Source organism: Scatophagus argus, chromosome 8 (genome assembly GCF_020382885.2).
Source record: "Scatophagus argus isolate fScaArg1 chromosome 8, fScaArg1.pri, whole genome shotgun sequence".
NCBI classification, from domain to species: domain Eukaryota; kingdom Metazoa; phylum Chordata; class Actinopteri; family Scatophagidae; genus Scatophagus; species Scatophagus argus.
The window spans coordinates 2,746,576-2,762,261 of record NC_058500.1 but is presented as its reverse complement, the minus strand read 5'-3'; the positions used below and the strand labels follow the sequence as shown (position 1 = coordinate 2,762,261).

The window sequence follows — 15,686 nt, the reverse complement described above, 5'->3', positions numbered from 1 at the left end:
AGATTATAAAACACATTTTGTCTATGTGAAGGAGCTGGCTGTGGACTAAACGGAAACAAGACAGAAATGATGTTCAAATGCATTTTATGTATTATATTTTTAAAGATAAAGCAATTGTCAATTGTAAAACATGAACATGCGACACATATTTATGATAATACATCATACAGTTCATCTGAAATAAAACTAGATTATGGAATTATTAAGTTATTAAAGTGAAAAGTGTACCCATAATAATTTAAGGCTGCATATAACAGAGAAACAAGTGTGTGTGTGTGTGTGTGTGTGTGTGTGTGTGTGCATCAGTAGGATGATGATAATGATATGATAGTAAATGCCACCACATGCATGACTGCAGAGGTTACAGCGCAGTAATCCGATGATGAGGATCAACTTTGCACAATGTGTCTGCTGCCCGCGACACACACACACACACACACACACACACACACACACACACACACACACTGCCCTAAAACTACTGACGAAAACATTCATCTCCTGTCCTGGACTGCAGAACTGAACATCATCTCACAGCATGTCCTCACATCATTTTGATCTGATATGAACTCTGATCATGACCTCTGACTTTTGGAAGCAGCACATGAAGGTAACGCTGCGTCACTCTCTAACAGCAGAACGAGCTTTTCGTTTGTTTCCAATGTCATGATGCCTGGAAAAGCTTTGTCAAAATATATTTAGCATTTGTGATCGTTCTCTCCATCCCTGCATCCCATTAGAGCCTGTGTTCCATCCGCCGGGTCAAGAGGTGAAAGAGCATCCTCTGGGACATTTACAGCGATGCTGGTGAGAACAAAGTTACTGCGCTCACAGTGAAGTAACTGCACACAGCGTTGGTCTGTTACATAATGAGAGTGAGGAGATGAACATGACTCGGGTGAAGCCCACGGGTCTACTGACTGTCTCTCTCTCTCTCTCTCTCTGTGTGTTCAGTGAGGCTGGCAGAGGAGAGGACCGCAGGGCACAGGAGCAATGCACCATGGGAAGGTCACGAAGCTGCCGCCAGGATAACAGGTCAATGCAGCGCTGGGAGAGAGAGGAATAGGAGGACAGATAGATAGATCAAGAGACATGCAAAGAGAGGAAGGTTTTACAGGTGCAATATAAGATCTATCTATCTATCTATCTATCTATCTATCTATCTATCTATCTATCTATCTATCTATCTATCTATCTATCTATCTATCTATCCAGCTATAATCCAGCTATATCTATCTATTAACGCTATAATTTCCATCTATTAATGAAACCTTTAGTTCACCAACAGCAGATGTTGATCTCTTTTATCCTCAGTTGCCCCCTTGTGGTGACTGTTAGGTACTGCAGTCCCTACAGAAAATGTCTTAATTATTTTGAGGCCTTAATTAAAGGAGCAGTGCGTAGGATTTGGTGGCATCTAGTGTTGAGGTTGCAGATTGCAAACAAATGAATACGTGTCCCTGTGTCCAGGAGGAAATAAATAAAATGTGAAAGGCCCCCTCCATGGAGCCAGTGTTTGGTTTGTACATTCTGGGCTACCGTAGAAACACAGTGTACAGTGTATTACTGCTGCTGTAATGAAAACGCAGCAATTTTTAGTTTTATGTGATTCTACACTAATGAAAAACATGATGATGAATATTACAGTTCAGACGACAGATTCTCCTAAACCAACCAAGACAAGAAATGAAGCACAGCGACTAAATTACATTCTCAGGCTCTTTGTTCAGAACTGCTGAAGCTCCACTAGTGATTACACTGAACAGACAAAGAAGGACAGCAATAACCCTCCACATTCTGAAAGTGTCTCATTTGTCTTTTCCTATCTGTTACAGCACTGAGATATTCAGGCTGATATTTCATGTATTTCTGATCACTGTGGCTGACACACGTGCACATGTGAAGTGATGGCGAAAGACTGCAGGACAAAACTGTCTCTTCTGAAAAATGACTGGTTTTCCTTTTTGTGCTTCTTTCATTCATATTAAATCTTTATGAATATATATACATAGGAAATCGTCGAGTCAGTGCAGTTATAATCATCATTTTAGCAGCAACAAAGCATTTGGAAAGACGGACATTAAAATAACATCTCCACTGTTTAAGCCTACCTTTAATTTCACTGTGTAGTCCCAGATTAAACCGAGTCAAAACACTTGCATTTTAAAACACCCAGATAAAAACAAAGCTGCCTTTGCTGGGCTGTTTAAATGCATAAGTCATTCGTCTGGCACAGGTGAAAACGTGAACTGCTGCTCCTGCTCAGGTGTGCAAATTCAGGCAGTTCAAACACCACCTGAATTCACGGAGGAACCCACCTCCTTCTGCTTCTGTCCAGCCATCCCATCAGAGGTAGTAGTCCTCCTCCTCGATGTCTCCGTGTGTGTCCTGGAAGCCAAGCGCCTGGATGTCATGCGTGATGTCAGAAATGCGTCGGTTGAATTCCTGAGATCCTGAGGCCAGAGAGCAGTTGTCGTACCTGCTTTGGGGAGGAGAACCCAGCTTATCTAAATGCTGCCTCATCATGAAATGTATTGCTGTGTGTGTGCTAAAAGTAGACTCATTCTGCATCAAAGCACCATGAAGATCTACAATAACGTCATTAGACATCAGCATCAACCCCAAACAACTGAGCTGAAAGCTTCTGACGAGCACAGCAAACGAGGCCATCACTTCTTTTCCTGTAAAGCTTTTTGTTGTTGCTTTAAAATTCGTAAATAAAGATGACGCAGGCGGCTGCTCTTGGGCTTCATTAGAGATCAACGAGTGGACCGCAATGTGAGACATCAGTGGGATATTTAGAAACAACATGACCTCACAGGGTTTCACTCCAAGTCCAGGTCTACATACCCTCTCACAGCTGTAGCCGACGTGTTGCTCATGCTGCGTTTGATGCGTCCAAAGCTGTCGGTTAAAATCCCACCCTCCCGGATCCCGATGCTCTCCAGGAAACTCTCGAACACCCCGACATCCTTGTCTGGGATGAAGGGACGCATGCCTTGAATACAAACATGATGAGTCAGGTATTCATGGTAGCCAAAAAATGACTTTTGCTCAGCATTTCGTTTGGGTTGTGTTTAATTATCACTACATGAAAACTAAAAAAAAAAAGACAACAGAAGCGCAGCTGCTGCCTTTGGCCCCCTGCTTCGATCATGTGACCTTCATCAGTGGTATGAACTGATGTGTGTGCAGTGCATTGTGGGAGGGACTTGGGGGACTCAGGGCAGAGGGGATAACTGCAGATTTTCTTTATGAATCTGCCTTTAGGAGTGAATCTATGATAAACATATTTTATTGGTTGATTTTAAACCACTAATATGCACGAATTAAACACTAAAAAGCGACTCCTAGTTGTGGCTTAGAACAACAATGTCTGAAGAGAAATGTCTCATTTCTGCACAAACTCAAACGTGTGTGATGCTGCGTGGTTCCTGAAGCTGCCTCGTCCCCCTCTGGCACAGGACATCATGTGCTAAAGGGGAACACGGAAGGAAAAAGGGATGAGACGGGACTGTGAACGTGAACCTCGCAGACAGACGTGCTGTCATATCAACACGGCGTTAAGTTAATGATGATGTTAATGATGATGACTGAAGTGGACGGGAACTTGCGTGACCTCTGGGCCTGAAATTCAGCCCGCGTGCTTCAATTTGTCTCGTCCTCCTGAGCCTTCATGATGGCGACGCTACGTGAGCACAGCGAGCTTCGGCAGGGTGGAAAACATCGTACACACTAACAGGAAGCAGTGGTTTCCTCAAGTGGAAGTTGGTCACAGCTGAATTTTGTTGTGGTGAACACACACATACTGAAGGCAGTCACACATACAGCACACACACAGACAGACATCAGTATACAGTTCACACACACACACACACACACTGTTTTCCTCTGCAATACTGCGGTACAAACAGTGTGAATAGTAGGTTGTGGTTTGCTGTAGAGTTTCAGTCAGATAATGAGCCTTTTTTGTCTCTCTCTCTCTCTCCGTCTCTCTCTCTCTCCCTGTCTGTCTGTCTGTCTGTCTGTCTGTCTGTCTCTCACCCAGCAGCAGGAACTTGCGGTTGTCTCCGTACAGCTGCAGCAGCTCAGAGCAGAACAGGTCGATGTTTGATCCCAGTCGATATTCTCTCAGCAACACCGCAAACTGCTGCAGCTCCATCGGACTCAGCTTGTTACGCAGCTGCACACACACACACGCACACACACACACACACACACACACACACACACACACACACACACACACACACACACACAGGTGATAAGACGATATTTCTTCTTTTGTTTTCCTGCTTACTGAAGCCTTAAGTCAGGGACAGTTAATGAGCTGAGTTAATAAAACTGCAGGATAAACAAATTATGCACAACATGTAAAGTCAGGGAGAATTTCAGGTCAGGTCACTGAGGCCCACACACACACACACACACACACACACACACACTTACAGTGATCATGTACTCCTGCATCAGCAGCAGAGCGGGGTTACTGTCTCCTCCGTCGCTGACTGAAGCCAGACTGTGATGGGAGTCCTGCAGTGACAGAGACGAACTCTCACTGTACGTCTCACTGTAGTAGAGCTCAAAGGCATCCTGGGAACCATCACTGACACACACACACACACACACACACACATTTATTAATCTGTCCTCAATATTTAATCTAATTCAAGCATCCAGTGGCCTGTAGCCACTCAGTCAGGGCCAAACGTTACTCACTATGAGCTGCAGCAGCTGAACTCTGGATCGTAACTGTAGGACATGTCAGTCAGACAGCTGTCACCTGCAGGCAGCAATAAGTTTACTGTTCATATCACCTGAGATCATGACGTTTAAGAAACCACGCGTTTAAGTCTAAAGCCTCACTGGCTTCCCCACAGAAGCTGCAGTGCCCAGTAAAAAATAAATGCAGAAACAGTCATTGCAGTGGAGATAAAAGTGTATGTAAAGTTTTTTCCATCTGACCGTCTGAAAAATAATTAATGGTACACTAAAAATGATTAAAAATAAGAGCATAAAGTCCCTGGAAATCTTTGGTTTTCTTTGCTCTGTGTTGACATACAAGAAGCCAGCGTGTCACTCACTCCTCTGCAGCCAATAGCGGTCGGGCATGGTGTGGTGAAACCCCGCCCTGTCCACACACTCGATGGTCTGATGGCCGTAAATGATCTGGAACATCTGACAGATCAGAGAGCAGTACTCCTCTGCAGCATCCTGCGCACACACACATCATCACACTGAATTAGTCATCACATGCATCACATCTGTGACCTTCTCTGACAGCACAGCGACGCTGACGTCCAGTGGAGGGAAACTAAATTCTTAACCTGTCCAACCCAAACTTTCCCCTCAGTTCACTCTTGTTGAGCGTACTGAACACATTCGACTGTGTGAGCAGCTTAACGTGCAGCAGCTTTATGGACTAGTGCCTTGTTCAAGGGCACACACACACACACAAAGGATTTGAACCAGCAGCCACATGAAGCCAAGCCAGCAGTCTGCAGCTGTGACAAAAGACGACCGTGAGCTTCATCTGAGTCAGTCAAACAATAACACGCTAATGCTGCCAATCCAAACAAATGATCACTGCAGGGACAAGGATAACAATGACAGAGGGTCACTCACTCACACACACACACACACTCGCTCACACACACACACACACTCGCTCTCACACACACACACATAAATAAAATGGCAGAGCGACTCCACTGTAAACGTGATGTAATGCATTAGATTATGCAACAATGCAAAGTCTCAGTATGACTCTGTGTGTGTGTGTGTGTGTGTGTGTGTGTGTGTGTGTGTGTGTGCAGATGACTGAGCATCATCAGTGTCCTACTTTCTGCTGTTCCAATATGAGAGCCAAATGATTGGTGAACCCGTGACTTCACTGCTTTATTCCCCATCAGTGGTGTTTTCTTTGGTGAGTCTCAGTATCTGACTGGACTGAACGTCCACAGTCACATTCAGTCATATTTACAAATTATCGACTTACTGTCTTTCAGTCCAGAAGAAAAAATACTGTATCTCCTCCACTACTGATGGATTGTTATGCAGTTTGATTCTGGTGTTTTCATGTAGCATCCCTGACAGGTCAGAATCTAAAATGTCTCGACTCTGAGATGAAAGTAAAAGGTCAGCAAGCTGGCAAATGTGCTTATTTGCTTTCTGAGTAGAAAGTGAGATGAGAAGATGAATAAATCTCACGCCCGTCTGTGCAGTGAGGAGCTTTTGCTTGTGGTTAGCCTAGTTTAGCATGGTGGCATCAGCTGACCTGGTTCTGTCCAAAGTCAGGAAATACACCTGAAAGCCCCCACAAAGCTCACTGATTCACATGTCGTATCTTTTTTATGTGACTTGTGGACAAACAGAAATGTAAAAATGTCTTTTTACACTTTGGACAGAGTCAGGCTAGCAGTTCCCCCCTGCTTCCAGTCTTCGTGCTAAGCTAGGCTAAATGCGCCCTCCACCTGTCCAGCTCATGTGATGGTGGTGAAGGTGAGGTTAAGAGGTTAAGCAATTCCTTCCTCCATCCTTCTGAAAATTCAAAACAATAAAACGAAAAACAGAAAATCTCAGCTTGGGTCAGTAAAAGAGACATTAACTTGTTTAGCCGAGGTCATCGACCACAGAAGTCTGTAAAAACCTGATCTGAGTTTGGAGTCCCGTATGGTGACCCACCCGGTTCTCCACAGCCAGGATCACCAGGTTGCAGTAGGCGTCAGGGCAGGGCGTCGGCTCCAGTGGGTTGTGGTTCCTCCTCTCCCAGCTGCCGTAGCTCTTCCCTCGTTCCCAGCTTCCTGTGAAGGCTTGCCGCCGCTCCCAGCTGCCCCCCCCGCCGCCGCCGCCTCCTCCTCCACCAGCTCCTCCCCTCCTCTCCCAGCTCCCACCTCCTCCGCCACCTCCTCCTCCATGCCTCCTCTCCCAGCTCCCTCCACCGCCTCCTCCTACTCCCACCCCCCAGCTCCCGCTCATGGGTCTCGCCCTGCGGTTTTCCCAGCTCCCGCCTGTTTTGCGTGTTTGCTGTCTCCTCTCCCAGCTTCCTCCCACTCTCTTCCGCTCCAAACTGCCTCCTCCTCCTCTCTCTCCTCCTCCTCCTCCTCCAGCCCCTCCCGCTCCCCCTCTCTCCACGTTCTGGTTTTTGTCGTGGTTACTCCTGGACAGTGAGGGCCTCCAGTCCACTCCACAAATGGTGTGTCGTCGCTCCATTGTGCCCCCTGCAGGCCGAGGGTCGGCATTGCAGCTCATGGTTTGACGTCGGCCGTCTATGCCCGTCGGGTTTTTCCTGTCCAGGCTGTCGTCTCCAGCGACCACTGTGTCCACGTTCAGACCTGCGAGATGAGGGTGTCAGAAAACCAGTGTCGATAGCTTCAGCAGTTTTGTCAGTTTTGAAAGGTGAGCTGGAAATGTTAGAACTCAGTCAGAGTTTTCCAGCCGTCCACCACTCATACGGTCCAAAGTCCTCACCTGTCTTGAGGACCAGCAGGTGCAGCGCGTCGTCTCTCAGGTAGGAGGCAGCAGCGATCTCATGCGTGGGAATCCTCATCAGCAGCTTCTCATTGTCTCTCCACGTCAGCAGCAGACAGCGAGCAGACAGACTCAGGATGCAGTCCTGATCCACGCTGGTCTTTAACGGCAGCACCTTCAGCTGCTACTGGCCAACACATAAGGACATGTGATTATAGATTATTGATCAACAAGTCAGACATTGTTGAATCACAGACAGATGAAAGACTAACCACTGACAGGGTATAGATACAGTTTAGATACATTGCTGGTTATTGATTACTAACCCTGGCTGTGTCCAGTAGCTGCAGCAGCTCATCTCGGCTGGAGGGGTTCAGTGAAACCGACACCCAAGTCAGGTGACCAAGGAACTAAGATGAGAAGTCAAAGGTCAAGCACCGGGTCACGCTTTCACGAGGACATTTTGTTCTCTTGTTTTGTATTTCAGGTTCTACCTTGACCTCCTTCTCTACGTAGTCGAAGATGAGTCTCTCGGGGTGGATGAGGTAGTCCGGGGGGTAGAGAGGGACGGTGTGCAGCGGGCGGCGGTAAACGCTGCCTCGATCCACTGGCCTGCGACCAGACTTTGACCAGACGAACCGCTTAATAGGAGAGACGAAAGCCTGGGGAGTGAGAGGAAGAGAAAGAGTAGAATCTATTGATCCAAATCTGTGGCTCGTAGCGAGACGACTTCAGGTGTCAGGATGAGGACCAGTGACCCTCTGATCTTCCCTCTGTCGCCACCATGAGGCCAAACTTTCACACAAGAAATCTTTGTTTCAGGAAGTTCCAGGTTCCCGGAGGATGAACCCTGATGATTTTAATGACGTAAACTATAGATCAATCTCAACACTACTTTTACACCAAAATTAGTGTGTATATGGTGTTTTTTTGTTTTGTTTCTTTTAAAATCACCCTGAAAAAACTCTGCGAAGAACTCCCTTTCTGCTGCCAGTTGCTGCGTTTGCTTTGTCTTCACCGGCGTGCAGAACAGTGGAACGGTAGACAGCAGCATGGAGGCCAATGACCACGTTACGGTGTGTTGGTTTATTCTTGTTATTTCATTAATATCAGTCTCTCTTTCAAGTGGTGTCTGAATGACGACGGATGGAAACGTGTTTATGTCACAGTGTCATGGCAGAAATGGGGTGAGAATGAACGTGTTCTCCTGCCTGTCACGTTTCCATCACTGCCCCTCGGAGCTGGAGATGATAAATACCCGTGACCACTGCAGAAACATGCGACCACAGCGAATCTGTAGTGCTCGTACGCCTTTCCACTGGAGACAAAAGCCAGATGTTAATGGGGTTTCGTCCAGTGTGAAAGGAGCTTAAGAACGACTAAATCTTCAGTATGTTTGTGGCTGCGATCAACACAGCAGCATCTGGTCGCCTGTCGGATGTTTTGAATTCGAACAAGAGGTTCATGGAAAACTGTTTAATTTTGTGCACAAACGCGCCTCATTATGTGTGCGCATTGATGCAACATGTCCTCTTGGCTGTTCTCGCAGTGACTGACAGGTGAGCAGCGATCTCTGACAGCTTCCTGCTGACACTGACTGACATCCAGCACAGACTGTTAGGCGCCCACTGACATGCAGGCCAGCACACATTCCTACGCTGTGGCTCGAAGGCAGAAGACGAATAGATGTGCCGGAGATGAAATTAGCTTGTTTAAGAATCAAAAACGTGCCTCGTCTTTCTGTATGGATAATAACGAGGACAGATATCTACGTATCGGAACGAACATCTCTGCAGTCAGCTGAATTTAATTGTAAGGACGAAGACAGGACGGTTATAATGAGTTTTGTTCTTCCTCTTGTTCCCGTGTTCCTTTGAGGAGACAGAAAGAGGGAAGTAATTGGATTTTGTAATGAATGTGCTTAATGTAACAACCTGTGCAGGTCAGACCAAGGTGCCATGGAGCTAGTTAATGCTGTTTTTCCTTTCCTTTCAGACTCTCCCTTTCTAAGAAATACTTTTTCAGTTCTTATGCTGTTTTATTTGGAATGTTTGAAGCTGAAGCCAGCTGCTCCTCATTACTTCAGAACGTCTCGGTCGAGATGAACACTAACTTCACTCGGTTTACTTGACAGAAGTTATTTGGTGCCACGGCTGTCTGAAAATCAGTCCTCTTTTGTGGAACGAACTGGATAACTCCTGCTCCCTCAAAGGTCAGCACTGTCAAACGTTTGGTGTCGCCAGCAGAGTAAGTTTGCTTCTTAAAGTTTACCCAACTTGAACTCAATGAAAAAGATGCACAGATTTACTGTTTGCACTGTTGCGCCCATCGAAATGAATTGATCTTGGCACAAAATGTTCCTGTTTTAAATGCAGGCTGACATGAAGCTTGTGTTTGCTTGTTTCGAAGGTTTGCTGGATGGGGGAGGAAGTGATCTACAGCAGGACTTTACTCAGGGTCATTTTGTTTGTCTTACAGAACTGAAACAGCGCCGCCAGATCTTTGGCTCCAGAAGTTTCACTTTCCACTTGGATGATGAGAGATTAAGATTGTTTTCTCTTGAATCAAATGAAATGTGTGAACTTAAAAGACAGAACAGAAGCGACTGTACCTTCCTGGATTTCTTGGGTTCGTAGTCCATCGCGGTTCAGTCCTCCTCTCTGCACAGGTCCTGATCAGAGTTCAGCTGAGTCCTGGTCCCGGTCTCATCCGAACCTGCTGCTGAATGTATTTTTGTGTGCGTATTTCAGTTTGTCTTTTGTTGTCGTTGTGTCTGTCTCTCAGCTGTTCTTTCCATCGTTCCTTCAGTCTCTGTGGTTGAGTTATTTTAGCGTCTGTCTCGACTGCTTCATTCTTCGTTTCTACACTTATTGTTCTTTTGAGACCCCTCCTGGGGCCACACACACACACACACACACACACACACACACACACACACAGGAGAACAGGAAGCAGAGGAAGCCCACTTCCTGTCCGAGAGGAAACTCCACCAGAGACTGATAAGACCCAGTCTCTGTGCACTGATTACACACACACACACACACACACACACACACGAAATGAACCTTTAATTGAACTGGTTTAAGAGATTTTTACTTACACAAGAACAAATTCAATATTTTATTAACTTGGTTTTGTTCTTAACAACAAAGCTGGAAGTGCAAACGATTCAGACCTGCAGGAAGCAGAAACAGGAAGGTTGTGGAGCTCGTCGATGATCAGCATCGATCGTTCATATTCTTTATCTCCGATTTTTCTCACATTTTCCTTGCTAACATTAATGACATGACGTTGATGTGTTGATTTTTTTTTTTTTATTTACAGTTGCAGCTACAGTTTAGGTTTCATAATGAAAGTTAGTTGTGTGAAAAGTGTGACTCAGCATTAACTTTCACAGCACGTGTAAATTTTGGTGCAAGTCTGTTAATTAGGTTCTTTAATTAAGCACAAGGAGCTTTTTTCTTTAGTGCTGATTTCCAGCGTTTGAATCTAAATGAGATGACGGTTCTTGGGTTGCTTGCTAATGTTGCTTTTACTGTCAATCAAATCTGAGCAACGCAGTCAAAACACGGTGAGCGTTTCAGTATTAAGCTCTTAATAAATCACACCCAAATGAGTATTTTTTTTTTTTTACAATTTTGTTTGCTTATTAGTAAATCAACATTAAATGGTGCAAATAAATGCTTCATATTTCCTTGTAAAAATATTATAGTTTCAGTGAGGAGTTGCGGCAAGCAGCTTACAATGCGTGTATCTGCTAACTTAATTGTTAGGGTGAAATTAAAGAGGAAAATCAAGAATTTATGTCAATAAATTGTGCTGCTCTTACAATCCTGCCAGTTTCAGGGCACAGGGAACTGATTTACTGCAGGTGTAAAACTGCTGCTGTGTCACCCATCATTAGAAACGATCAGTTTCTGATCACAGTCGGAGACATCACAGCAGAATTTAAGGTTTAAAATAAATACTTTGACCAAACAGAAAGAACCTGCACTGATGTCATCCTCTCCGATGCAAACGTGATGGAGTCTTGAAGAGGACTGCAGTTGCAGTGAGCAGGTTTGACCACAAGGCGGCAGTGATGTGACAAAGACCAATGGGAGGAAGGAGGAGGAGAGGAAGAGGATGGTAAGACATATTTCTCCTCAGCAGGGTGGTGATGGAGGCAGAGGAGACGACATCGATCCTACACACACACACACACACACACACACACACACACACACACACTCACTCACACTCACACACACAGTGTCAGCATGTTACATGGTCTCATACTTCTACCACATTACATCTCAGAGCAAAATATTTCTTCTTTTACTCCACAACATCCAGTTTACTGCACTGTGAGTACTTTTACCTTCCATACTCTGAGTGGATTTCGCTGATATTACTGATGAATGCAGAAGGACTTTTACTTGTACTGGAGTATTTCACAGTGTCGTGTGTACTTTTACTTAAGTGAAGGATCTAAGAAAAGAATAATTGTTCCAGCACCATGTATGATGAGAACATACATACACATACACACACACACACACACACACACACCTATCGTCAGGATAACCACTCCATGGTGACCAGAGGGCTAACGGCTTAACGACCGTCTAGTTACCAAGGCAACGGGAGGAGACAAATAGGGCATTTGTCTGACTGGCTTCTGGTCTTGATCTCTCTCTCTCTCTCTCTCGCTCGCTCGCTCTGTCTATTTATCTATTAAAGCCGACTTGACTGTGTCAAAATGAACAGAGGATAAATCAAAAGTTCTCCGCCAAATTCAGATTTTCACCAACTCTGACAGATCAAACAAAATTAAAACAGGCCATTTTTCATTCTGCTCTCAGAGGAAATATGTAATTTAGTCACTGGATTCCAAGACTGAAAACAAATCAAATCATTAAAGCCGAACTGAAAAGCAGTTACACTTATTTTGCGTAAAGAAACACACAGCAGTTTTAGGGTTATTTCTGGCTTTTCAAGATTATTACAGACTTTTAACTTTCTTACTTTATCAGGGCTACAAGCTGTCATTCCAATACAAATAATATAGAACCTTTCTGAATTTGACCACACATGTACCTGCAGTGTACCCGCACTCACCTGTTCTCCATGTTATTCGTGTCCACATCGACGGTGACGGGACACATGAATTACTGGAAGTGAAACAGACTGAAATGATCACAGAATGTGACACAGCAGCTCTCAGGGCTGTCGAAGCGTCAGCGCCACGTGCTGCAGGGCGTTTAGTCCCCATTTTAAGGCAACCCAAGTTGTTAAAGCTTTCTTCACGTCCAAGCAGGCAGCCAAATAACACACACACACACACACACACACCAGTCAAGCTTGTGTTAACTTCAAAGTACGTCAAACCTTGATATGTTTTGGTGCTGCATCAACTCCATCTTATATGTGAATTTATGCATGTACATCTGTGTGTGTGTGTGTGTGTGTGTGTCTCAGGGATATCAAAGAAACAGCATCCTTAAAACACCCCACGCTTCAAACTCCTCACACACGAGGAAGGAGGTCTGAAGTAAGATGAGAGGGAAATAAGAGGAGGAAAACAACCATGAAGGCAAAGAGAGGTGGAGGAGGAGGAGGAGGAGGGATGGATGAAAATGAGGACGGGGGAGAAGAAGGACGAAGTAGTTAAAGGAAAAACTGAGGAGCAAAGGCTGAAAGTAGAAGAGGAGGTGGAGGCAGACAGGAAGAAGAGGGAGGCGAGTGAAAGAAGGACAAAGACTGAATAGAAAGGAGGGAACAGGGGAGGACAGGAAGATGAAACGGAGAAAAAGCAGAAGAAACGGAGGAATGAAGGAAGAAAGTGGATCAAACAAAGGACGAGTGGGGATGGGAAAAGAGGGAAAAAGCAAAAAAGGATCGAAAAATGGAAAAGAGAGAAAATAAAAAGTAAAGAGGAAGACAGACAAAGCTAGAAAGAAGGAAGGAATAAAGGACCGAGAGAAGGACGGATAAGGGAGAGGACTAAAGGACAGGACAGGCAGAGATAAACTTTTAAAGCTAAGCCAGACACAGAAGAAGAAAAGGGAAGAAAAGGACAAATAAAGGGCTGATAAAAAGAAAAAAGGAAAAATACTTTGAGGAGGAGTGAGTGAGGTGGGAAAAAAGCTTACATTGGAAAGGTACTAAGGAATGCAGAGAGAGACAAAATGGAGGAGGAAGAGAAGAGGCAAGAGAAAACTGAAGAACAAAGGGATGAAAAGGGGAGGAATACTTATCCTCTGTCCTCCTTCTGCCTGCTGTGAAGTAAATGGAAAAAAAGGAGGAGAAGCCATCTGACTGAAAGCACAAAAACAAAAAGAAGAAGAAGAAGAAGAGAAAGACAGGAGCAGCATGGATTGTTTTGTTTCTGGTCGCTGGATCTCCAGAGACGTCGACCAAATAAACAATGACTCCTCAGGATGGAGGGATGCTGATGCCAGGGAGAGATGGAGAGACCAAAGGAAGTTGGCTCGAAGGAAAGAGTTTGTTGTCGCCACGAGAGGAAAGGCGGAGGAGAGCCGGGAGGAAACGAGAGAGACGGGGCGGACGACCTGGAAACTCATTGGTTCAGTCCAAACACAGAGTGACGGACGGTAAGAACCAGCCAATCAGAGGGCTTCTGTTCCACTGGGGCTAATGATGAAAGGCTGAACTTGGTAAAACTTCTTGGATAAATTCAGCAAATTACATAAAACATTCAACACAGCCGAGTTTGAAGTATCTCAAATTGTTCCCTCAAATTAGCGTTTGTGCGCGTTGATCACTATGGCAGAATGTGATTGGCTGAGACGCCTGTCAATCAGGCAAGCACACCTCTGATTATATCTCACTTTGAGCCTGATTATCTCAAAAGATTTTTCATTAAAGGCGGAAAAAAATTTGCAGAAATAAAATTCAGTTGAATGAAGTTACAATGATTAGTCCCTTTGAAGTTACTGGATTGTTAAACTGATAAAATAATGATATTATTGATGTTTTTAGGGAATATTCATTTGTACAATACACAACAGCGTTTGGCAGACAGGTGACTCATGAGACGTCGACTTGTCAGGTAAGTAAAGAAGAACTAAGGCCGTGACCATGGAGTCAAATCCCGGTCTCACTTTGTACGTCTGACGACCTCCACGACCTTCATGATGCACGTAAAAGGCACACAAAAGCTCTGCCATATAACACATGCAGCTGTTTTTTCCTCACAAAATGTATTTGGCACTACAAAGTAGTAGTACTACACAGAGGAGACACTATTCAGTGCTTCAGGAAGTATCCACTGTGTACAGACACAAATGTCACAGTACTCCTGTGCAGTACGTCAGCTGTGAAATAACGTCTGGTAAAAAGTACAGTAGGCAAGTACAAGAACAAAACTTCCCAAACTGGAAGTATTCACTTGAAGTACAAACAGATACTTTCCACTATAGTAACAAAGAACAAAGAAAACACAGACACGGCATTTTATTTTCGTCGGCTGTTCAGCCATGTTTACTACAGTATTGTTCCCATCTACAGTTATCAGCACAGCTTGTTTGAGTTCATGTTTTTTTGTTTGTTTGTTTGTTTGTTTTTTAACAGCTTCATATATATTTTCACCACAGGTTTATTTTTCTGCTCGTTCACTCGGAGGATGTTTAAGCAGCATTATCAAAAACCTAGAGCACATCCCTACATACATACTGTACATACGATACATACATACAAACCAAAGCACACATACTCATACACACACGTCCTAGTATAGCGTCACACTGGTATATACACATATATAGAATGAGTAAAAAAAAAATCTATTTTCAGTTTTTACATCTTAATATAAGAGTCATACCAAAGACATGGCCACCGAGTGAGTAAACAATAGATAAATAGATATAAAACAAATACAAAAATAAATAAACATAAATACTTGCGTCAATTAATAAAACATGACATGAGTTTTTAAACTCACTGTTCACTTTTTAACATGATTGATTCAAGTCAATGTATCTTCAGCGCACCACTTTTAACTGTTATGTTACCTCAACAACAAAAGGACCGGTTCATCGCCCAATCGAGAGAAAGCGAAGCCCCGCCCTCGGCCCGTGACTGGGTGGTTGATGGATTATCTGTACATTAGCCTATCATGTTCGACATGACATAATGAGCGTTGACGTAGAGTCGTTTTCAGCACCATTAACATCGCAGTGACAGTCCCCACTGTACCAACAGCCACAAGTTCA

General features: G+C 44.5%; 1 protein-coding gene and 1 long non-coding RNA gene across 2 annotated transcripts; one reads left to right on the top strand and one right to left on the bottom strand.

Annotated features, from left to right (window-relative positions):
* Positions 1-67: 67 nt before the first annotated feature.
* On the bottom strand, positions 68-10,354 carry ccm2l (CCM2 like scaffold protein). The gene is made up of 12 exons (XM_046395985.1): positions 10,082-10,354; positions 7,965-8,132; positions 7,797-7,880; positions 7,471-7,654; positions 6,685-7,334; positions 5,085-5,214; positions 4,720-4,783; positions 4,450-4,606; positions 4,045-4,183; positions 2,851-2,998; positions 2,319-2,479; positions 68-1,047 (listed from the first exon to the last, which is right to left on the bottom strand). Exons 1-11 carry the CDS (start codon positions 10,109-10,111, stop codon positions 2,347-2,349), a joined length of 1,887 nt encoding a protein of 628 aa, XP_046251941.1. The 5' UTR covers positions 10,112-10,354; the 3' UTR covers positions 68-1,047; positions 2,319-2,346.
* LOC124062910 lies at positions 9,136-10,107 on the top strand. Its single transcript, XR_006844019.1, has 3 exons — positions 9,136-9,282; positions 9,605-9,717; positions 9,880-10,107. It is a non-coding gene; the product is annotated as an uncharacterized LOC124062910 (long non-coding RNA).
* Positions 10,355-15,686: the final 5,332 nt, after the last annotated feature.

What these genes read in the sequence shown, in the direction of transcription:
- ccm2l (XM_046395985.1), bottom strand. Translation starts at nt 10,111, where the DNA reads ATGGACTACGAACCCAAGAAATCCAGGAAG. An exon ending in ACGTAGAGAAGGAGGTCAAG is followed by an intron (nt 7,881 to 7,964) that starts GTAGAACCTGAA and finishes TTCTCATCTTAG; the next exon opens with TTCCTTGGTCACCTGACTTG. An exon ending in TCCTGGCTGTGGAGAACCGG is followed by an intron (nt 5,215 to 6,684) that starts GTGGGTCACCAT and finishes GTGTGTGCGCAG; the next exon opens with GATGCTGCAGAGGAGTACTG.